Here is a 25,405-nt window from a genome sequence, read left to right on the forward strand (position 1 = left end):
TACAGTCCTTCTGTGTAAGCTTACAAGAATGTAGCTTATCATGGCCTTACTCATTTATTCTCTGACCTACAAGTTAAGAACAACTAAAAAGGATCAGGAGCGAGTGATACAGATCACCAACATTGGCTTTATTTCAGTTACTGGTTCCTTCGATGCAAACATATTCCAAGAACATCATCCTGGCTGATCAATAACACTGACATGGAAAGAGGGAAGATGTGTGGAAGGAAGGATCTGATTTTAAGTATTAAAAATTGCAATCAATGTCAAAATTATGTTAAACTCATCTCATACAAGACATAACAAACTACTGTTTTCCTTTTTGTCCATATGTAACATCCACAAGACGGGTCACAACTTCACATTCTCACATTACACTAGGTCTTCAGATGTCCTTCTTTAGAGACTGGTTTTTATTTCTATTACCAATCTCCTTCGCATCTCCACTGAAATAAATTTGTAATTCTGCTTGTCAAAATTCACTAGTATTTCAAAATGGAGAAATGATGAAGGATATGTATTCTGAAACTAAGTGAAAATAAAAGATAGTTACCTCTATGCTGCAAATGTGTATAATGATACAAAATCACAGGAAATTGAGAAGAAGAAAAATCCATAGGCTCTTCCTTTGTGCCTCACAGGAAATGGGTAAAAAGTTAATATAGCCCGAAGAAGCGTAAAACTTTTCCATGACACAACTTCAGGGACAGAAATGACTTCTGACAATATTCTTGTAAGTATTTTCTGGGGCTGTTACAATTTTCGTATCTAGGTGCAAACTTGCAAAACTACTTGTGTGCTTACAGGTGATGTATAGGGTTTGGATAATGAAATGCTCAGTGGACGAGCAAACCTCACATTCCTAACAAGTGTTTTTCTTAGTGTTTTTCTTCCTCCCTGGTCCTACAGAATTCTTCCAGTCTTCAGTCCTTTTACTTTTTGTGTTTAATATGAAAAAATTTAAAGACAATACTTACATTAGATACCACTGTGATAAATGCATGTGCTATAAGAAATGGCAGTGTCTCAGGGGTTCCGTATTCAAAACAATCCTTCATGAGGGAAAGGCCATTTTTTCCACAAAACAGACAAACATAACGAAGCAAGTGCAATGGTACTTCTACATCCTAGAAATATTTAAAAAAAAAAAAAAAAAAAAAAAGAAGAACTTGAACAATCAATACTAGATCCATTCAGACATACAGGAAATTCAAAAGCTACATCAGGATAACACAAATCTATACGGAGGAGCAAACATGGCTATTTTAAGTTTCTAGGAAACGTGCACCTATTTAAAAATGGACAACTTACATTCATATCACAGAACGCCCCTAATATATTGCTTTCTTGAGCAGAAATATCCTGTTTAAAGGAGAAAAAAAAAATTAACTGAAGCAATAAAAACACATTTATAGGAACAAAAAAACACTGACCATTAACATATACTATAGTCAACTAACAAAAAACAAAACCCTGACTTAGAAGAAGACAGAAGCTCAAGCTTTGCTCCGCTTTTACACTGCAAAACATACTTTCCTAGTTCACCATTTCACCTTTGTTAAGATGTATTTATAAGTACAAAAATATACACTTAGGATAACATCTCAGCAGCAGCTCTCAATAGCTGAATTTGACAGATCATTCTTCAATCCCACCCCCCTTCAGATAACCAATTTTTTCAACAGGAATACTTCAAGGGTGATAGTCTGGCACACTGGCTGCATACCAGCCTGAGAATTACAGAACAGAACTAATCTACGTACTTTTGAATGCAATTTTTGCATAAATATGAGACATATATCCAAACATCTGAATTTAGATGAAATGTAGGATGTTCTACAATCCTATATTTAATGACGTAAGGGGCTAAACTGTCAAATTATTCATTCCCATCAGAATATTAAAATTCTTTTGCTTCAACTACTGTATTTTTTTATATATATAACAAAACACATCATATAAAATAAGTGGCTAATACTTTTTACAGGATTAAGCTAACTAAAGAGAGGGAAGGAATTGTATCACCCTATCAACGTTAGCTATTTGCTGCAACAAGAAATCTATTTTCTAGAAGTACTAAACTGAAAAGCATTTGGAAAAATAGCTTTTCTTTTTAACGTTCACAACATCCACTTGTTGGGCAGCATAAAGCAGGAATTTTCTTTATTAGGGTTGTAACACATATTGTGCGTATCTTGCATATGGCTGGGGGCAAAAGGGCATTGAAGATACCATAAAATGTGACTGTAAAACCACAACATTGCCATGGATACTTGCAGGTAGTTACAGCACGAATTCTTCTCCTTCCCATCCCTTTATGCCAAACACCCAGTTCTCATATTCACAAATCAAATGTAAGTTTAACTTAACTTTAAGTTCTTTAAATGAAGTTTCCCGAGTATATTTAAATAGCTGTGTAGGAGTAAGCTTCTTAAAACTGTACCAGAGGATACTGGAGGCAAGCAATTTTGGATGGATTACATGTGATACAAACATTTTGAATTATTCAATATGCTCATATTATAGCTAAGCATTTATTTTCTTTTTTCTTCTGCTGAACTCTAACTCATGCCTGAACTCGTGATACTCTTAAGTTATTTTTAAAATAGCTTTGAAGCCAGTGGGTGGTATGTTTTCAAGTAGCAAGAAAAGGTGTTCAGTGCTCTGCGCATGAAAACTGTAGAAAAATTGTGAGAAATCTCATTAGTTTTCTTGAATAAAAGAGACTTGTTGTCGAGTGAACTACAGTTCTCAGAATACAGAAATCAAAAATACATGGAGGTCTGTTGCACAAGTCCTGCAAAGCTTACTAAAAATGTTGCAGTTGAGAGACCAAGCCTGGAAACATGACTTCTGTTCTTGCAGATGTGAAACAGAACAGAGACTGAGAATTCCTTAAGATCAAGTTTATAAGGAAATAAGAATATTCTTCATGGGAATCTAACATGGCATTAAAAAACACCATCACTTCAGATAAAATGTACTAGCTGAGGTCTGACATGGACACAATCTTGGTGGCGGGCACTTAATTAGGGATATCTTCCACGAAAGTATTTACTTGAAAAGGAAAAGCAGAGATAGCAAGATTCCAAAGAATCAGCAACTACAGCTACAGACACCTAAACAACTGATTTTTTTTTTTCCCCCCTCTTTCATTTCATCCTCTGTCAAGAACTGCTAAATGGTTGGATAACTCCCTTCAGATTCATTGTTCATTCTGAGACAGGGCAAAGTTCAGTACTGCACTTTACATCGTTGCTTCTTTCTCTACAGGATTTTAAGAGCCTCTATTTTCCAATTTTTTATTTCCCCTCTGAAGTATCCATTCTACGTATCACACTTGCTGCATAGAGTAAGTATAAAAAGAAGAACAGGGCATACAGTCTTAAACTACCCTGTATACAAGATCTCTTAAAAGATATCCCATAAAAAAAAAATTAACTAATTCCAAAGTATGAACATTTCCCCAAAACCCAACCAACCATATTTATAAAAATATTTTGAGTTAATTTTGTTTAGGCTGAAAAATAGACACAAAGGCCTCTATCTGGGCACTAAATATATTGGTATATTTCAACAGAAGAAAATGGTGTGTTTCCAGACATTATCTTCACAGAGTTTTTTCGATATTTATGAAATGGGCTGACCTCTAACTAACTGCAATTAACTGCACTGTTTTAGAAATCCAAACTTAGTAGAAAGACATTTTTCATTAGGCTTCTCAGCAGTTTAAGAAAAGTTGAGTCAAACATTCTGTCTATACAGACTCATATTCATTCTTCACAGGTCAAGACTATATACTTGTCAATATGCTTGATTTACTTCCACATGATGTAGTTTCACTGTCCTCATATACAGCATATTTCTGTGACATTTCTGCCCTCTACAAGGCCACTTGTTCAAGGTAGCTTCTGCTGTCAAGAGTACACAGCCCTTCTCTGGCTACCTATCAGGCTTCCATGGTCTTCACTCCCTCACTTCAGAAATGTTGTAAGGGACAAAATTAATTCTTAGCCCACATAATTTAAGGAGAGAATCTATAGGATCATATACAGGCAAACACCCTTTTGACTACCAATAACTCTTGCTTTGCTGTTCATTTTCATCCAACTTCATGAACTCCTAAGCTAAGGAAAACATCCTACTTTCACATGAATGTTTTTCTTCCGCACTAGATGGTCAAGTGTAAAATGGCTTTGGCAAGCACCTGATAAGAGGATTAGACTTCAAGACTTGTCTGCTGTCAATAAGAACAAAGATCTTGGAGGTGTATACAGACCAAAGGCTAACAGTAATATTGACTGCTAATCGTTACCAGAAGGTAACGATGCCATGTGTGAAAGCCTTACATTGGAAATTTTTAAGTGACAGCCTAATTGGTAATTTCTAGGCAAAGTGAAACCTTACTGGACATGATGACTCAATGAAATTGCGTAAATTCATCTCAAGAATCTGGAACAAGGAATTTCTGAAGTCAGTCAAAGTGGAGATTGGAGTCTGTTTTGCATCAGAAAACTTCCCTTTTTACAGGGCAAAAGAAATGCTTAGAGGGGGAAGGAGAGATACACCAGCTTCTCCCAACAAATTCTTGGCAGATTTGGTCTGCTCAGGAATCTGTTTAGCTTACTAGTATAGATGATACACTTGCAACAGGGATTTTTATTTTATGATCCCTTGAGGACTGAGTCCAAGCCTGATTTAAAACAAAAAGTGCTCCCATTACTGGGACTAATAACTTGCCTCAATTCAACTACGATGTGCTCTAGACTAAAATCCAAAACTAAATTCTAAACCTCAGTAAATGAGTTACTCATGGTACTAGGAAGTTTTGACATTAAAATAGCTAACATTACTACTTTAGAGTAACAGACCCCTAGTGCTTCCTAATTATAGAAAACCTCAGTTTGTAAGAAAAATGATTGATGCTGGGACCTTTTAAATGCAAAAAAAAAAAATCTCACGCCAAAAAAGGAAAAAGGTACACAACAAATATAGCAGGCTAGCATATTCCATACCTGGAAACACAAAAAAGTCTAGCAGGAAAGAAACTTTTCCCCTCACTTGTCTGTACCTCAGGAAAGTGTTTTTCATTCTCAGTTTCACTTTAAGTTATGTTTTTAGGATAGCTAACAAATGTATTCAATAATTCAAATTATATATACTAGTATGATGTATATATGATATATACTAGTATGTCTAGAGTGATAGCCAGTCACAGTACAACAATCTACAGCATATCTGTGTCCAAATCACTTTATGGCTGCACAGCAAGTGATAAAGAAATCCCACCAGGCACTTTGAGATTTTCTTTTTATCAGCTGGAATTGAAATTGAAAGAGAAGAAAAAAATACCCGAAATTGTCATTTAAAAGAAGCAAGCATGCTTATACATAGAAAAGCTGTTGCAAAATTGTTCATTGTGTATTCCTATGAAGCTAGTTTCAGTAGGCATCCCAGAGGAGTACAAAAGATAAACCACTTAAGTAGCCATTGATTTATTTTTTTTAACTGACAAGATAGATCTACCCTCTACAGTTCCTGCTTGCAGAGGCTGAACTACAGCTTTATTTATGTATGGTGAAAGTTTAACAGGCAGGCCAAAATGAATGATGGGAAACCTGAAATCCACAAATCCTAACTTTGCCTCATTTTTCTACACACATGTATTTGTGAAACAACCTCTGTTAACTTAGGCCCATATGTTTCGGAATAAGACAAGAAACCAAAATCCAGCCCACCCAAAAAACCTACTATGTTACAGGTTTTAACTAGATTTATTGTCAGATATGGCAGGATTCATTCGACAAAAATTGATTATATCTTGTGATCACCCTAGCATATATAACTAAAAATTATATACGACTTGGTATGTTCTCATTATGGACTTAAGTTTAAAAAGTAAACTTAACCACTCAGAGCTCCAACAGAACTCCCCAAACTCTCCAAATAAAAAAATTAAAAAAAAAGAAAAAAAAAAGGGTTAACTGTAGTCTAATTCGCCATTTTTACTTTCTCAAAAGTTTGTTGGATAGAAGCTTTTTTTATATAGCTAAATATATGTCTTTGCACACAAATATTGTAAAAAACATGTTTATTTGTTATTAGACTACCGCAAGTTGGACCAAAATCCAACCTTGCCAAGAATTATATTGTTTCAACTAGGAAATGCTAACACCATCATATTTATTTCAGAAACTGTGAATTAAACATTGCAGGATTTTTTAAAGTTTTTGTTTGGTGTTTTTTTCGGAAGAAAATATGGAAAATCAGCACCGTAGAACAAAGCTACTTGTGCAGAGCTCAGTTATTCTAGTCAATTAAACAGCCATTCTAACAAGTAAGTTTGGTCTTGCACAAAGTTTAGTTTATGAAGCTTTGCTTCTAGAACCATAGATTGTAATGAAAAGAAATTAGTAAACTATTAATGGGTTACCTTCTGGAAGAAAGGCTTCGCTATAGTCCCCTTTTTGCCTTCCTGTTATTTAAACAGTACAATAATTCAGTGTACAGTTCCATCCAACACTTATCAATATATTACCTATAACAATTAAGCATATTTTAAAGAAAGTGTAAGAGTATGTGTCATTTAAAAAGTTTCTCTGAAAACTTCTACTGAAGTCAACAGGAGAGCTGAATTTGCCCATCCTGTGTGAAAGCAACTGTCACCAAACACGCACAGTCTACTCATTACTGAGAACAAATAACCTTTTACAAAATACTTAAATACACACATAAAGATAAGATATACCTCTATTGTGGGATGAGTATTATGCTTATAAGCAGTGTACAGAGGAAACTGAATCTGAAAGATTTTTGCCACGCACAGCAACAACTTTTCCTTCTCATCAGTGCTCCATAAGCTAAAAGCATCAGTGTTCTTTGCAGACTCCTCCTCTGTCAGGATACAAGTTCTTGCAGAATCTAATTTTTTCTCTATAGATTTTTGCCGTTCTCCACTGTCTTCTTCATGAGACTCTCTTTCTACATTCAGGGGCTCATCAGCATGATTACTCTGATCTTGCCATGTTGAATCTATGTTAATAGTGCAACGTTTACAGAGCTGGTCCCGCAGAGCTTGAACTTGGGCAATCACTAAGTTAATAAGCGCACATACTACTTGGTTAAAGATCTCCAAATGTTTATACTCCTTGAAACAGCACAGACATTGTCTGTAAGAAAACAGAAAAAAATAAAAATAAAAATTCCTGAAGTAGCTACAATCAGAACAGGTAACTGACCAAAAGAACTCTTCACTTTAAAATATTTTAAACAACAAAATATTTGACAGACCCGTAAAAGTAAGGAAATCCAAATGAAACAGACTCTACCCAGCAGCAAGAGGGAGTCACAAAGCCTTCCTTAAACCCTGTGAACATCCCATTACTTCCAAATGCTTACCAAAACTATGAAGTCCCTGTTATCATTTAGCAGCTGCCACTGTGACTAAAATATACGAAAGAAATCTTAGGGGCAAGGTCACCATACTACTACAGAAGCAATGTTCTTCAGTATGTTCCTGAATCCATTTCCTCATTTGGTTTTCTCTATTGATATTTACTGCAATAAACCACCTGACATGCTTGTCAACTGTGTAAGAACTAATTATTGTTATTTTTAAATCAACAGGGCTGCAAAATAATTTTATTTTTAATCAACTATTTAAGCTTGTTTGCTTTATCTGTATTTGGATAGAAACCCCATGCACATTGGTACCCTTCACCCATATGGGAAAAAGCAGTATCAGGTATCTTCATTACTTTCTTCACTTTGTAGGCTGAGATTATTCCTCTGAGTATCTACTGACAGACTGTAAACTGAAAAGAACAAGGGGAAAAACTATACACCAACCCTTTATCCACATAATAAGAAAAATCAATCAGATCATCAAGTTAGAAAACTCTGTAATACAGCTCTAGTTATGGGCAAGGACAACTATGTATGTCAAAGAGATTCTGGGTGCATAAACCCCCCCCACCCCCCCAAGATCGATACCCTAGAACCTATTGTCTGGGAATATTTGTTTCTTCCATACAAACAAGCAACATCTCATTCTGAACAAAAGGTGGAGGATATCCCCCTAAAAGGGTCTAAATCCTGGAGACTGTAGAGAAGAAAGCAAGCAGTAAGCAAGGGGACTTCAATGAAGACTAAAATTAAAGGCTACATGCTTGTAACAGAATCTTTGAGATGAGCTCAACTCTTTCTCACTCAAAACTCTACTAAACAATGTAACTGCTATATAAACTGGTAGCTGTGCTCAGTAGAGACCTTTCTCCTGTTACACAGAGAACAATGGACTCCCATCCATGACTAGAGTTCTCAGATACTAAAATAATATAAAAATTACACATACCATTTCTGAGAGAATTAGCAGGCAAAAGATAGGGCAAGAAGTCGTCAGTAAGAAGTGGTTAAAAAATTATTTGGCAAAGCATAGCATTTAATCTAGAAACTGGGCTTAATAATTATAATTTTTAAGAAAAAAAGACAGAGAACTCAGAACTATGACAGGTAGAGGGTGCTGCCTCTCTTGATGGAATACAAATATGCCCTTGAGCTACAGCTCTTAAGGCATAGACATTCTGAACACAGCTCTCTCTTTTTCAGTGGGTTAGACGGAAAGATAACATTCAGTATTCCCTAATTCCAGCACAGATAGTGATGGAAGCATCTAAAACCTTTTTTTCCATCTATGCAGGAAGAAAAATCCTTTTAATATTGTGTAAGTGGAGTGTGCCTTTACCCACTTGAAAAATAGATTCCCATGATTTAATTGTAAATGTATTTTCATATTAACAAATGACAACAATGAATTACAGGCAAAAACAAGCATATCCTCAAGCATTTATCCTTGGGGAAGACTATGTACAATAGGTCCATCACTTATGCCTACAAATTACTACCCCACTTGGCTGTAACAAATTATTCTCAATGACAACAAAAACAAAGTCTGGTGAATACTTCTCACACAGCTGTATTTGAATGCCAACCGATATTGGAGAATTCTCTATTGGACGAAGGCGCATTTTATTTTCAAGACAGAGGTATGTGCAAAACCTCTAAGTCTTCATGTATCTGAATGTGTTCACAGGAAGAGCAGCTCCACCAAAAATTAAAGATCTGTGAAAAAATGAGTATGCTACAACTTCTTTGAACGTTAACAGTTTCAAGAAGAAAACCGAAATGGAAACACTGAACGCAGATGGAATAAAAAGGTATTCTTCAGGCTGAGTTGCCAACTGATCTTCTGAAGGAAAGCAGAGATTTAAACTATAGGTAACAAAATAAAAAGTAGTTCTTAAGGAAGGCCTCAAGCACAAAACAACAAGCAGAACTCTCAAAAGCCCATTTGGCAGAGTAGAAACAGGACATGAAATTAAAATGTAAAGTAAAATTCCTTCCTGTGTCCTCTTTGCTAGACTCTGCTTTGAATAGGTTAAAGACTGTTTTCCATACTCTTTTATAGTATGAAACCATACATATAGAAGGTAAAAAGAAACCAGAAGAAAATAAAGAGTTAAATGTTATCCAGTCTTTATTTTTTCTTCAGGTTGGATTGTCATGCTACAGCTGTTGAACAGAACAAAATTCTGAACAGATGATGACCTGGAAAATGACTATGCTCCAATTGTTCTCAGACAAACTTGGGATCTAGGACCTGTCAAGAAATGACAGGATTCTGGTTTCTGTTGCTGCTATTTATTTTGATTTAAAATTCCCTCTCTGTGTCTAATAGCATATTGCAGGACATAATGAATTTGCTTTGAGTGCCTTCCTTGGGCAGAATGAGGAAGGAGAGGATTCCGCTTTCACAGGTATTCAAAATGTGACATTCCTTTTTTTTCTTTTGGAGTCTTCTAAATGCCAGAATAATGTTTTCCAATTTATTCTCTATGCTTTTCCCAATATTTCTTACAATTCAGTTTGGTCTTGTGACCAGTGCTGAACACTGAATTCCAAACATCCTTACTGCAGATTCTTTCTAAAAACTAATATCCATAGAATTCCTTGTGCTGGAAAAAAGTAAGTAGCTGTAAGGTAAGCAGAATAGCTAATATAAGTACCTTAAAAAAAACCCCCAACAACAACAGTAATATACATAATAGATTAAAAGTAATAATGTAGTTGATTTAAGACAACCATGTGCAAAGGATTTTCTTTATCAGTTTAGAAGCTATGGGCTGCAATCATTTGTCATCTTGACTCAAGAGTATTAGGACATTGAGAAAAATTTAACATGATGGCCCCAGAGTGATCTTCTCTTAAATTCTTCTTACCCTACCCTGCCTCCACAGAATAAGGTCAGAAAATTTCATGTTAAAGCAGCAACACACATTATTTGTAATTGAAATATAGCTATTTATTGCTACACAATTATTACAGCATCCAGAATGCCAATCAGATTCAAAATATGCTTTGCCCAAAATGCACTGGGTAATACGTTTATTTTTATTTTCTAAGTAGTAAAATGTCCTTTACTGTCCAAGTATCACTTAGCTACTTGCCCATTCTAATTCACACTACTGTATTTTTTAAGAAGGGAAACCTATTCCACATGATCCAGTATCATCAACACTCAAACTCAATCCAAAATTACCTTTGTGTCCAGGAATTGATGTAAGCAAATATCTTGAGGGCATGTTCCTTTCTGAGCTGCAACCCATCAGCACCTTCAATGTCCGATACTAAAGAAAACAAACCCAAACATATTAGTAGCAAAAATACCCCTGTGCAATTGCTCTATTTTTATTAGAAATTATCTTTGGTAGCATGAAAAACAAAAAAATATATTCTGTAAATATATTTTCATACTGGAAACTGAAGTCCTCAACCAAATCTACATATTTTTTTCTTCAGTAAGCACAGGTAAGGCTTAGATGCAACTTACTTGAAAACAGAAACTGCGCAGTATTCTTGAATACTGCTGTGAAAATTAGTGATTGAGAACAGCCCCTTCTTCTAATCCTCTCCTTATGAAATACGCTTCATAAGCTTCACTGAGAACTACTGATTGATGTGCACTTTCAAATATGAACCTTCCTCAACAATCTTACTCATTAACCAGGCGCACTCCACCCCCAATTTTACAAGTCTGCGTTTTGAGATGACCATGAGACCTTAACTTCCTTTTCCTGATCAGCTAAAGATAGGGGGAAAAAAAAAAACAAAACCAAAAAAACCCCAACACAACAAAACTAGCAAGATAAGAACAATGAGTAGCGTATGTATAAAGTTATTTCAGACTAGCTAAATTGATGATTATTACTTTCAAATATAGACATGTCTATAATGACATTTAACCATTATGAATCACTAATCGGCAAAACGGTAAACGCTTACCACATTTATTACAGCCAGAAACCAGAACAGTTACGTACCAAATTCAAAACCCAAATATTTCAATGAGGTATTATCAAATGTCCCACTTCCATCTAAAAAATGTTTATACACTCTAATAAACCAAACATCACTAGCAGTCCACATCTTTACTTACGCATCAACCGATTATATATTAGGGCACTGCATTCTGTCTACCAGCCAGATACCTTTCCCCAACTATCAAAGCACAATTCTCATTTCCTCCATGTCCTAAATTTCCATAGACTTCTATAACTATCTAATTGCTACACAAACTGAGAATGTCAGCATTCCCTTTAAGTTGACCATTTCATTTATAACAAAAACAAGTATTCATTTCACATGAAATTTTGAGTATTACATGCTCACAAATCTACTTCACAAGCAAGCTTTGTGGGAAAGGTTCTCTAACTGAAGCAAGCTCTTCAGAATCCCTACCTCAACCTCTTTTCCAGCCTCAGCCTTGCAAGGTCCTATCAATACAGGTTTCCAAAAATTAAAGCTAATTAAAGTCTGCTGGCACCGATCAGAAAGTAAAGTTCAGAAGAATACCGCTTCAGAGAACAATCACACAAAACAAATACTTACGACTTCTTTGAAATAAGGACATTACATATGCACATACATACATATTTTCATATGCACACACTCAAATATAAAAATACACAGAAAGCAGCCTCTCAATAGGATACCATTAAACTTTAAAAATCACTTTTCTGACTCACTCCTAGAAGGCTTTAAAGATTCCTACATAACACTGGACAAAGTACAAAATTGACAGACTAAAAGACAGGTATCACTTGATACTACTTTTTATTTTAAACACTGCAAATTACCACGACACTTGACTCTCTTCAGGCCAAAGCACAGTGCTGAAGAAACCAACAACTCTGTCAAACAATTTAGGTCAAGCTTATTGCAAAAGACACATCCTTAACTACAGATAGTATCTTAAAAAAGACTTGCCCAGCATATAAGGTTCATAAAACCTTCATTTTCCGAATTTTGTGAGCACTGTCATTAAGATGAATTGCTTCAAACTTGACACAAAAACTGCTGACAACAATTTAGTAGCAACAAACTTAATTCTAATTTGTAGGATCTTACATATACATTTATAAAACTTCCTTCGTCCCCACATCAGCCTACTTAAAAACCACACACTCTAACAAGTAGGACAGTAACTCCTAACTTCCAGAGCAGCCTTTTCACTGCGATAGTTTGAAATGGTCCCAAATTTCCCTCTATGTGGTTAAGAAAAACTTAAGAACTGAAAGTTCAGAAAACTGGTCCCTTAAAAGCTACAATTGCCACGTAAAGCATACAGAATGTAGAAGTTATGGAAATACCGAAGCTTATGCCCCAGGTCAAAAAAATAGGGAGGTATATGCACTAGTCGGAGAAACCTGTTACTTTCCTGTTCATGCATTCTACATCTCACATGTAGACCAACTTCAGCTGGTCTTATTTACTAATCATTGCTAATTAATACAGTGGCTACATACATGATTTCCCTTTTGTTTTCTGTACCTAGAAATAATGTTCTTGTTCCTGAAAATACTCAGGAAGCTCAAAACAGGAGCAACCACAGTGAGGCTGCAGGTTTCCACTGAGCTGATCTAAAGTCTGTGCCACTACCAAAAGGGCAGTCACACATCTGGCAGGGCTTCTCCTACTGGACCTTAGTTGAAGCTCTCTTTTGCTCCTTAGCAGAAACAATATTTTTCAGCTCAACTAATTTATGTCCTCACAAGCAAAATTTAAATCTTAGGCTTTCGAGTTCCTGATTCTGAGTATCAACTTTGTAGATACTCTTGATTTACAGTACCTCTCCTTAGGGACACATGCAGCTTGAAGTACTGCAACAACTGGTTATGAAGCCTTTCTAGTATTTTTTTAATTGAAAAAAGTACAAACAGAAAAGCAATAGGAACAACCACACTCATTATCATTCCTGCACATTTCTTGATTTCAGTCAGTTCTGTAAGGACTCCCTTGCTGCATATGATTTCACTTCCAATTGATGTCTCTCCTTTCAAACTAGTTTTCTTCTACCTTAAACAGGCCAGTAGTTAAAACAGGCTCGTTCACTTGTAAATAAAGCACGTCCTTTTATTCTCTCCCATATTCAAGCATACTGCATGCCTTAGATCCTCCTTAATCTGCTGTCTCCCCAGTCTCTCACACTTCCAGTGTTTCAAACCCAACAGTAACAATCACGTCAAACTTTTTCAAAAACTTTTACTGAGACAAGCCTCCTTCTTGCAAATTGATTTGGTGGATAAGACTTTCCCCTAGTTTCATACCTAAGGCAGTGATTCCCACGAGATGCACTAAGGCATACCTGTGTGCTCTGAGAGCATCTGAAGCACATCGAAGTGGCAGCTTGTGTGCTCCCATCAACAAGAATTGATAATATGTGCTCCAGAGCTTTACAGCCAGTCATTCCATGATCTATTAGTATATTTCTCAGCAGTGGCACTCCAATCCTAGGCTCGGCTCCTCCACCCCTGTCTCCAGTGGCTGCTTCTTTCTCCAGGCACTCACAAGCTAGTTAGAAACGTTAGAGATGCCTTCCCTAATTTACTCCTGAGCTCTGGGCTCAACTTTCTTCTCCTTCCTTAAAACTGGTCTAGCAAATTTTTCTTCTCAGTTAAAGCCTTAGACCTTCTCACCCTCCAGTCCTTCCTTTTCCCTCTTACTTTCCACACACACAAACACCTTTGTCCTGCGCTAGATCCAATTTCAAAATCAACATAACTCAGTTTAAGTCCACACTACTAACAGCATCCATAGCCATACATTTCAACAACCATTAGTGCTCCTGCGGGAGCCCAGAGAGCTAGACTGGGAACTGAGCAAATCCAACTTATCAATGTAACCGAAAACTATCCACATTTTTGTTGGCTTTGCAAGCCACTGAATACACAGGGTGGCAGCTATATAAGCAGGGGGAGCTGGGAAGGAAAACGTAAGGAGTGTAAGGCTGAGAGAAGTAAACACCTCTGTCATGACTGCAGATGTAAAATTGTCCCACCCCATCTGGAGTAACTTCACCCTAATACTGCTCATCTATAGGCAAAGAAACTGAAGAGATGGTTACTATTAGAGTATGGAAAAAACCAGAATGGTGAAGGCCTCAAACAGATCCATCCAAGACAGAACAAACCAGCAGAAAGAAGAAAGACTAGTATGTAGGTAAATTCCAGCTAAATATATGCTACAAATATAATGTAGGAAATGGGGTCTTTCTGCATACTTGCAATGTCTTATTTCACCAAATCTTTACAAGATGGTTTAGAGATCTTTTGTCACAGTAACACCATACAAGAAAGAGCTGAGCTGCTTAACTAACCCAAAGTAGTAATTAGTATTTGATTTTTTTTAACATCTTCTAGTGTATAAGTTATCAGATGTTCTTTAAAAAAAAAAATAAATCAGACATACTTAAAATGTAATTGTTTATTCACATAGCTGACAAGAAGCCAAAACACATGATAGTCAAAGTAAAAATTTAAAACATTTCAGAAAAAAAGAGTATTTCCTTGCTGTTTCCCCAGTCTCCCATTTTACTTGGCTAGCTTTAAATGAAAACTTGGGTAATTTACCTAATCTTCCACAAAAGGGTGATTTGTCAAAAGTGTATTATAGTACTAGAAACAACATGATCTCCCAAGCTAAGAAAAAAAAACTATTAATAAAGCTACTAAACCAAGAAAATTACAGAAGATGAGAAAAATATAAATCAACTGCAAAGAAGGGGGCAATATAACTTCAAATGTGAACAAACGAAGCTCAGATCATAAGTGCATTTTTAGTAAGAACTTCAGAGCTAGAGGAACAGACTGTAATTAGACCTCAAGGACAACTACCATGCTAGACTTGTGAGGAATATCTTATATCCAAAGGTCACTTATCACACCAAGTACAAAATCAAATGGCAAGTAAAAACAATCAATTTTTAAAGTATACTTTCTCTACTTCCAGAAACATAATATAGTAAAAAGTAAACAATAGAAAACTCCTTAATATATATAACTGTAACTTCTACATATTCAAAACTGTAACAAGGTACAGTTGCATACAGATTCTGCTCTCTCCCCCTCCTCCCCCAAGCCTCATCTGATATCAGCTTCTCATAGGAAAGACTAGATCACTTTCAAAATGGACATTATTCTCAGAAATTGTTCCCTGAAACAGACTAAACAGAGGAAACAAGAGCCATACACTAAATGAAATAGTATTAGGGACATTAATACTAATCCTGAAAGGAATATATACGTAATCTTCTGTATAAGTACCATTGTTCACACAGAGAACCAGCACATTAATTTTTTTATGCATTGAGATGTTTTCTGTTATTTGTAGGGGGGGTTCTTTCTTCTTATGATCAAAAGGAAGTAAGATCATAGCCAGAGTTTAGTGTCTCCCATTCCCATTCTACTTTTATCTGTTAGAATTACTCCTTTTTTGTTATTAAGAATTCATGATTGCCTTAGCTTGATTCACCAGACTTCCAGACCTTTACAAAGCCATCTTTGACAAGTATCTAAAAGGACAGTGTCAGCTTGAAGTTCAATGGCAATAGTTTAACTGTCCAAGCTTCCCTACAACTTTTCAGTAAGGAAAATAAGTCTTCTTTCTTTCCACTCCTCAGTCTCCACAAAACAAAAGCGCCTCAGAATACTGACTAGATACACGTACCCAAAGAGTGCTGAAACACTGTTGCAGAATGTACTATCAAATAAAAAAAGCAAGTTAATTCTTCAGTATTAGAAACATTGTTCAAATGCCAGGTTAACATAGGAAAAATCAGATCTGTAACCCAAAATACTGTAGTAATAAAATTCCATAATCATATGGTTAAGGTGCTTCTGAGTGCCTTTATGCTATCTTTATGATACTGACTTGTCAATGCCCACCCTTATCGTATCACTACAGCACAGCATTATGGATAACTATACCCCCCTTCCATCCCACAACACACCTGAATTCATTTTAAGTCTAAATCTAACCCTACATTTCTTATATTTATAAATATTCCAACTTGGTAAATCTATGGCTTTCCTGCAGGCTTTTGATTACAAAATATACAGAGATTACAAAGCAAATGTTACAGGGACAACATAATAGCTTGAAGACAGGAATTAGCAACCCTTTTAAAGTCTCATTTCCTTAGAAAAACAAACTGTGATCATGTTACTGGCCTCTGTCAGACACTTAAACTTTCAAACATAAAAGCAATTTCAACAAATCTGACAAAGGTTTGCAAGTCTCAACAATACTGTGTTCTTATGAATGGAAATACAGAAACTACTCAAAAGAGTAAGGAAAAAGCAGTTGCACCACATGCCCCAACTATCCCCCAAATCAGTCATCTGCTGGTTATTCAGCACCTGCATAATTCCTCATAGCCACCACAAGATCAGAAGGGCCTGAAGAGTTTTAATTCAGTATTCCAATGCATAGCAGAGTTACGCAACCAGGAGTAGCACAAGCATTAGTACATTCATCAGCTAGACAGCACTTCTAAGATACAACTTCACCAGAACACGGCAAATCAGCTGACCTTAGGTAATTGCTACCTTTATATATCTATCTCCCTGTTTCCCTTCAAACACCACCAAGTTCTCTCAGAGTCTCTACATGTCCCCCTCCATCCTATCTCCCTCATCTTCTCCAGCAAACACCTATTTTCCTTTTAATATAATACACTAATGCAGTCTAGAGCAAAACAGAAGCAGCTGACTCCGAAAAGCTGTGTGAAATTTAAGAATTGTCATCTTTCAAAAGTGATGCCACCCTAAAGTTTTCAGCATGCTAGGCCACGATTGCTTTGGGTTAAAATGCCCCCTGTAGAATGGCCGTAGACATCTGCCTAAGCCAACAACTGTCCTTATTAAGAGCCTCTTATGACTTTCACCTTCCCAAAGAGAACATGCCACAGCAACTGCTTCCAAGGAGAACAGTTCCGCATGAAATTATTTTGAATGAGGTCAAATCTCAATTATCAGCTGATAATTTACCTAGAACATGTGAGTTTATTCTACCCAGAACTACGCAGATGAATTATAATCTGAATAAACTCTTAGATATACCATCTCAAACACAAAACACAATTGTGCTGCTTCATTAACAAGTTCAGGTCCAGAAGTAGCATTGCAACTTTCAGACAAAGCAAAGCCTAAGTTACTATGCTGTGTAAACTCACACTGTTCCCACACAGTTAGCCACAGTACAAAGTTCACAAATACTCAATCCATGCAGTACTATCTAGCAATAGAAATTTGATCTGGATTAGATGGGAATGTGAAATACGCAATTCAGGTTGGGTCATGCCAATGGCAGGAGAACAAGCAGCATCACATCCAGCACAGAGTGGCACAGATATAGAGAAGTATAAGACTACTAGCAAACATTTAAGGAGCAGAATGAGCTTGCTTCAGTTAAATACTGTGTAATGTAGATATGGCTTTTTTGATCAAACACTAGTAGGAAGCAGTGTAAGATCAGCTTGTGGATTATCTGGCTGTGAATGGAATAAAATGGGACAAACTGCATATTGCTCTGGCTTTGCTGGCCCAAGAAGACCCACCAGGAGTCTCAGCATTGTCCTTTTCAACCCCTCAGCTTCTGAAAGGGCTCACTGACCCCAACACTACACAGCAGGAACGCACAAAGCCTGCTCAAGACCGGTGTGATGTCCAAGCTGTTGCATTTCCATGGAAGCCTAAGTGAGAGGAGCAGCAGCCTGGCGGTACAGCATGGGTGAGCCTGGGTCCAGAAGGGTTTATCAGCTCTGGTTCAATGTTAGTCATGTTAGATGGAAGGCATCTATGAAAAGATCTATAGTATCTTTGCACTGTACCTCCTAATGCTTCTGTTATCTTGGGATTTTCAGCAGCAAAGATATTGCAGCCCTCCCTCTCCAGGGAAAGGGAAGTTACATATACTAAGGAAAAAAACTATACAGCAATTTCGAAGCATGTGCGCCACTCGCTGGAGTTTAAAAAAAAAAAAAAAAAAAAAGTATTGTATCAGAGTCCTGTTTTAACTCAGTATTGTAAATTGTCTTTGACTCCAAGATAAAATATTACAATTCTGGGAAGACTGCGTTTTCATCTTTAATATGAAGTTGCTATAGTTCCTCTTTCAATAAAAAAATTCAGCTCAATTTAAGTAGTATTTCCATACAATCAAGTCTGCCTGACATCACCAAAACGTATACTAGATGCAGAGAGTCAGGCTGCCCATCATAATATTTTGACAATGGCCAATAAAAGTTTCTTAAGGAATCAATTCAAGATTGGACAAGCACTGCATAAAACCAGAATACCCTAGCATATCACTAATTACCACAAGGTAAATTTCCAAAGCTAGGGTTGACACTGCCAATGCTGAAACTATTGCTTTGATAAAGGATTGCTTACCTTCAGTTTAAAACAGAGTACTTGCATTCTTTCCTTTTAACATATTAACTTCAAAAATAATGTATCACTACTTGAATGTCTCTGGTTTTGAATTATTTTTCTTTAAATACTCCAGCCCCGAACTTTTGAAAAATACTACTTAAAGGTGAAAACATACAACTCAAAGTTTATCAAACTATTTTGTAAGTAGAACAAAGATTTAATTGCATGAACAAGATTTCAAAAGCTAAAGAGGTTTTCTATTAGTCTTAATTAAAAGTAGCAAGGAATGCAAAAATTAAAATACATACTCCAGGAAGCATTCTATTTTCAAGAGAGAACCTTGCAAATTAGTTCAGCTGTACTACTTGGCACACTATGAATCAGTTACAGAAAACAACAAGAGCTTTTCCCCCACAACCAGAAAGAAAAGGCCCATGACTGAGCCACCACAGACAGTAAGAAGCAACAGATTACCAGTAGATTTATAACAAAAGCACCTAATGACTGCGCTCCAGGTTTTAGGGACAAAATCTATGACAGGCAAATATGATTAATTTATTTCTTACAAAGTATATTTGAGCCTGCTTAAACAAGGAGGTAATGTAGATAAATGGGCAATGGGTCATTATACTAAATGGAACTTTAAGCAGTGCTTTGAAAGCCCAAGAAGAGCTTGCTGAGCATTTGAACTCCAAGGCATTATTTGTTTTCATCAACACAGACACAAGCAACCCTCACTCAAAAAAGAGAGTAAAATATTGAGAATGCTGAGAAAGCATAGGCAGGCAGCGAAGCTGCATTCTCTCTCGACTTTCAAACACATGCTCAAATTTTGCACTCACTTTTGCTAGATAATCTGTATTTAATAATTCACTGAAACACACGGTGTATTCAGCAATTTGTTGGCTAAAGCATAATTATATAATTTTTTTTCTGGAAGCTAGTAGACTGAAAGTAGTAAGAGATGGCTAAAGGCAATGTCTATGGCCTATACAAATATCTCCAAGACTGCAGTTAAGTTTCATGACAAGCACCCCCCCAATCAGAAGACGTATTTACAGATGTCATTTTGATATAAACGAATATTTTGCAAGTCACATTATCAGCAAGTGCACAGGGGTCAGTATCTGTAACTATGGCTAAACACAATGTACAAAGCCAACTCATTTTGGAAAGATTCAAACTGGCACTATTGTTAAGACTTAATGAGTTTCCAAGACAGCGATGAAAATTGATCTCAAATCTGATCAACTTGATCAGACTGCATCTACTTTAAATATTACATCAGCAGATCAAGCATCAAGACTTATGACGTAAAATACTTTGTGGTAAGTTTAATTTCAAAGATTAAGAAAAAAAGTAGCTCAGAGAAAAAAAACCAACCAACCAAAGTAGTTCAACCATAAGTAAACTAGCAATAGTGTATTCCTAACTGTGAAAGAAGTCAGACTGGCCAATGCAGTGAAGAATTTACTGCATTGAACATCCTTAAACCAAGCAAAATAACTAACTTTAATCAAGCTTTTGAGCTCACACTCCCCAGTGCTATCCTATACTAGTTCCAAGAAGGAGAAACTAAAGTCGTTCAGATTCGTGTCAACTGATGACTGCTAGCCTAGAATGTAATTCCACCATACACCTCCTGTCCGAAACACCAGGTGACTGAAGAGGGTGGTGTAAACTGTACTATGTAAGCCTTTCACAGACTGACCATTTCCCAAATTCCCCAGTAGATTTTGATATTCCAGCCCTTCTACAGCTTTTCCGGAGTTATCCTCCCTTGCAAACATGCCATTGTCCACTCCCAGCACTGTTCATAGCTCCTCCAAGCAGAAAGAGTACAGAAGTGAAAGCACTGTCAGTTTTGTTGATGCCCAGGGAGTTTAGAATGAAAACTGATCACAAGATTTGCAAAAAACAGAGACTGTTGGCAGAGGACGACTCTGAAAAATACTAGTTTTTCAGTTGACACACCTTTAAAAAAATAATTTCACTAGTGGTGAAAACAAAGGGGTTTGTATTGTAACTTAAGTTAGGAAGAATTTAATAGTTACGTGTCACAGAATAAGAAACAGGCAACTGACCGCTTCCTGAAAATGAAATTAAGCTCTCATTAAAAATTATCAAGTCCCCCCAAAATGAGTGAGAAACACAATAGAGAGATGAAGACAATGAGTGTTGCACAACACAGCATGAAGCACACATTAATACCATGCAATTTGTACACTTCTTGTACCCATGATTTGTTACGGAGCAACACGTAAAAGGCAACAGACTACCTTCTCAAGAAAAATCCACTTGCAGCTTAAAAAGCAGGACTTCTACTCTTGTAAGTGTAGAGAAATACTTCATGTTTTGAGGGCACTAGTTTTACACAAAGAAATTAAAAGTGATGTACTTCTATAGCTGGAAGAAGGAAGAGAAAAAAAAAAACCCACCCAATTTTTTCAAGGCTTGCAGAATGCTCCAGGGCTTTAGTTATTCTTCATGAATCTGCCAAAAAGCAACTACAAGAAATCAGCCTTGCCTGCACATCAGCACAGCAGGTATGGAAGTAGCACAATCTCAGCTGTTAAGGAATCTATACAGTAGCTAAGAGCAGTGTATATAGTAAGCCTTTTGGCTAACATATTTAAGGCCACAGTGCCCTGCTTTGCTTTAGTTTTCATCCTAAACTTTTCCCTGTTTCTGTATACAATTACATAAATTAAAAAGTCTCAAGTGGAAGTCAACTAATAAAATGATGCAATGAATTGGAGGCTTCTTCAATCTGGTGTGAAAAAGAGGCAAAAAAAGGGTTGCCACTCGCTTCCTAGATGGGAACTGATGATGTGCATGGATGCTGATCTAGAAATTGTGCCCCAATTGTCACATGTTTTGAAGTCGTATTTACAGACCTTCTACAAATTAGCTAAATAAAGGTCAACACCCAAAGGCGCTTTTTCTACAAGGACTTTTTCTGACAAGTTTCAACTTCTTCAACCAGTTGTTCCAGGACTAAATCTCCCAGAGGAGTTCTATACATATGCATATAGCTGTAATGCATTTGCACCAGATTTCCTCAAGAAGTTCACCTTTCACCATACATGCCACTTCTGGAAAATTCAAGAAGTAAAACTTTGTAAAACTACAAGTAAGTTGGGTATTTTTACCAGCTGGTAAGAAAACCACAAAGATCCTCACAGTTGTATGTCCATGTTTAGCATTCAGACTGCAAATCAATTCCCATACAAGGAAAGGAAGAAAGTGAAAAGAATGGCTTCTCACCTCTTGATTAGATCCTAGAAACTGCCAATTTGCTACACAAAATGAAAAAAAGAAATTACCCCAACATAAGCTTAAACAACAGAAATTAAATGGCCACAACTATATTTAATTGCAGCATGCTATTAGTACAAGCAGCACTGAGTAATCACCACAACCACTTGCTCCTGAAGATGCTAAGATTATTTTTCACATTGTCCCAGCATCCTGACAACTATAAGTGCATAGCTTAGCCTGCAAAAAGCCTTACTTATTAGCTACCTGAGCTGGTAAAACTAACAGATGAGCTACATTAAGAAAAGGAATAAAAAAATTTTTTTTAAAAGTATATCATAAAAGCCATTCTATACAGAGAACCTTTCTCTCCCTAAGAAACTCTGTTCTGTACAGTAGGAGACTAAACAGAACTTGTTAGAAGCACCAAGACACCAATGTAGCACTGCTATCATCCACAGGCAATTTCTGAGTGTGATATTGCTCATCTTTTCTGAATCAGACCTATTAAGAGAATACTGGGGCCAGGGCGGGGGGGGGAATCTATTATGGAAGCCTGTTAAAGGAAACAGTAATATGAAGACACAGAACTATACATACAGCCACACTGAAGAATTAAGCAGGGTGGAGGATAGAGGGAAGAACAGAAAGAGCATATGGGTAAGCAGAACGGAAACTGAGAAATGGAAAAAATCATGAGCACAGAAAAATAACAACTTTGAAAGCTAGCAGAAGAGTTGCAAGAAAGACGAGGTACAGGAGTATTTAGATGAAACTAAATACTCAAAGAAGAAAATACAAGAAGTAAAAGGAACTAAGAAGTAAACACTGCTTTTCCCCTTCCAATCTCTAAAATGCCAAATCGCAGACTGCTCATCACTTGTCCACAGAACATGATTCCAGGAAGCAAGATCTGCTTTTCTGACTCAATGTTACTTGAACACAGGAAGACAGAAGCAAACTGCAGTGACACGGAAAAAGCAAAGTAGCAAGGAATTAAAAGCCACAAAGCGAAAAGTCAGTATTAACAATGAAGAAATATATTTTACTTTTTAACAAGGAAGAAATAGAAAGGAATTCTACAAATTAAAAGAAAGGGCAAGTCTCATAATCCCCTGAAGCCATGCAAGTCCCTCCATGGAAGACAAAACCTTTGGTCCTCCAAAAGCCAGGGCATCACCTCCAAGGCAGGCAGAGGGAAACAGGGCCAGCGTCTGCTCTCCAAGGTACTGCCCCTTCAACCACAGCTCGAAATTTCTAGCCTGAGCACACTCTTACTGACAATGCCCGGTAACGCTCCACATTACCTGAGCATCTAAGGACAGTTATAACAGCTAGTCTCTCTAAGGAACTGACACTGACAACATCCAGGATAGCCTAAAACACATCACCTCAGACACATCTCAGAAATTGCTTGGGACTTCCATAACTTGGAAACTACCCTTACAGAGGAAAAGCAATACAGCGCCAAAATGTATGGGGGGGGGGGGGGGGGGGGGGGGGGAATCTAATGGGAAGTTTTCCTACACAGGAAACAAGATGACTTCAAGTTCTACACTAGTCAAATATCTTTTTTAAGAAACAAATCACATAAAGCAAGGGATCTTTTTCTTTCTTTCCTGATTTCCCTTAAAGTTATTCACATAACTAAGCAGGAATATAACTGTAGAATCTGCGCAGGCCCCTTACTAGGAAGGCTGAGAGCATCTGCAGCATAAAATTTGAGAATCTCTACTACAATTAAAGGAATGATTTTCCTTAATATTACATGTGGTAAGAAGTGTAAGGATGTTCACTTCCATGGCTCACTTAAGCTTTAAGGATATTGTAGCATGTACTTATCCCACGTAAGTCTTCCCTGTACACAAAGAGAAAGATCAGTAAATACATGTGAACAGTACATAACTCACAACAAAACTCAGCAGAATGGGATTTACGTAAACTAATCTTCAGCATCAGTGATCAAGCGGCTTGAGCAATGAGAAAGAACCAGTCTTCAGCAGCCTGAATGGGAAAAGTTTCAGGACAAAATCATTTCTGATCACATCAAATAACCAAAACCATTGTACAGAACAAAAGCTGAAATATCTTTCTAAAAATAGAAGCCTTTTAGCTATTAAAGTCACAGAGTTTTTCCTTCAACTGCTTTACAGTTACAAACAAGTTAAAACAACTTTATCTTAGTGTCACCTTCCCTTTTACTTCAGAAAGCTCACAGTTAGACAGGATACAAGTTCCTCCAATTTCCCCCCCCCCCCCTCTGGTTACTCTGATTCATTTGGAGTAGCACTTCACCACAGTCCATGATAATTGCAATTTGGCAATACTGCTATAAAGGAAAAGTTATTTTCATTTTCCTTTAAGTCTGGCTGCTCATCCCCTTAAAAAGGATCAAAGACAAAAATAAACATGAAACAATTACTGAATTTAAGTTTTATAAACAACTGAGCTTCGTTTCTTCAACAGGAGACAGTAAAGATTTAGATTAGGGTCATAAAGTTGGGCAGTTACCCCAATAACTCCTCCATAGAGTCTCTGCAGAGGTTCTCAACACGGAAGTATCATGTAAGTGGAAAGAAAACATGAATCTTTAATAAAAGGCCAAAAAAAAAAAAAAAAGCCATGCAACAGAGACAACTGTTTTACAGTTTTGCACAAGAGGAATCATCAAACAGACAAATGAAACACTGGATCTGCACAAAACACTAGGAGTAGTCAAATAATCAACACTGAAGCTTAGAGGCAATGACTGAACAAGTGACAGCAGCTCTTGTAGACTGAGTGATGTTAATTATGCAATATTTGTAATAATCTTACTATAACATATACTCTATATCTAAAATAATACATGAATATTCACAGCATAAATTATTTGTCCTTTCCAGATCCCAAAGAACAAACTGAATGCTGCAGTGTTTTGGAATACTCCAATTTCTTACCTACCTCAAGGTAAACATAGCCTCACTCAACCTCTAAGTCTACCCTTTGTACTTCCTAAATGCCAGAATTATGTGACAAGAAGTCAGGTTAAGCATCTTCAGCATCCAAATTCAGGGCTATCCTGAAGCTATACAAACAGTAAAACACTCCAGTATCTCAAGTGTTTTATGGACCTGACGATATTGGGAGCAGTTCTGCAGGCCAACTGACAATGATAACGGGACAGAAAACTACAATATTAGTCTACATCCATCTCCTGTGCTTGAGTAAACTGTATGGGGTTTGTTTTGATTTGGTTTTTTTTTATATATTTTTAAGAGAAAACACAACGAGAAAAATGGCCTGCAAGCTTGTGTAATAGAATAATACCTAGAAGCCTCTATTCATCAATGTGAACTGATTTTATAAGGTTTCAGAGCCGCTAGGAAAAAAAAAAA

General features: G+C 36.7%; 1 protein-coding gene across 13 annotated transcripts in view; it reads right to left on the minus strand.

Moving 5' to 3' along the window:
* USP34 (ubiquitin specific peptidase 34) overlaps positions 1-25,405 on the minus strand; it is a 139,722-nt gene that overhangs the window by 109,080 nt on the left and 5,237 nt on the right. For 11 of the 13 annotated variants that reach the window (XM_052784025.1, XM_052784033.1, XM_052784035.1 and 8 more), the window contains exons 2-5: positions 10,598-10,685; positions 6,749-7,169; positions 1,312-1,362; positions 978-1,127 (exon numbers count right to left, since the gene is read on the minus strand). In XM_052784025.1, coding sequence (XP_052639985.1) covers positions 978-1,127; positions 1,312-1,362; positions 6,749-7,169; positions 10,598-10,685 — 710 coding nt within the window. Of the gene's footprint in view, positions 1-977; positions 1,128-1,311; positions 1,363-6,748; positions 7,170-10,597; positions 10,686-25,405 lie in introns of those variants that run through there. The other 2 variants (XM_052784027.1, XM_052784034.1) reach the window with 2 other exon arrangements.

Source organism: Harpia harpyja, chromosome 4 (genome assembly GCF_026419915.1).
Source record: "Harpia harpyja isolate bHarHar1 chromosome 4, bHarHar1 primary haplotype, whole genome shotgun sequence".
Lineage (NCBI taxonomy): Eukaryota > Metazoa > Chordata > Aves > Accipitriformes > Accipitridae > Harpia > Harpia harpyja.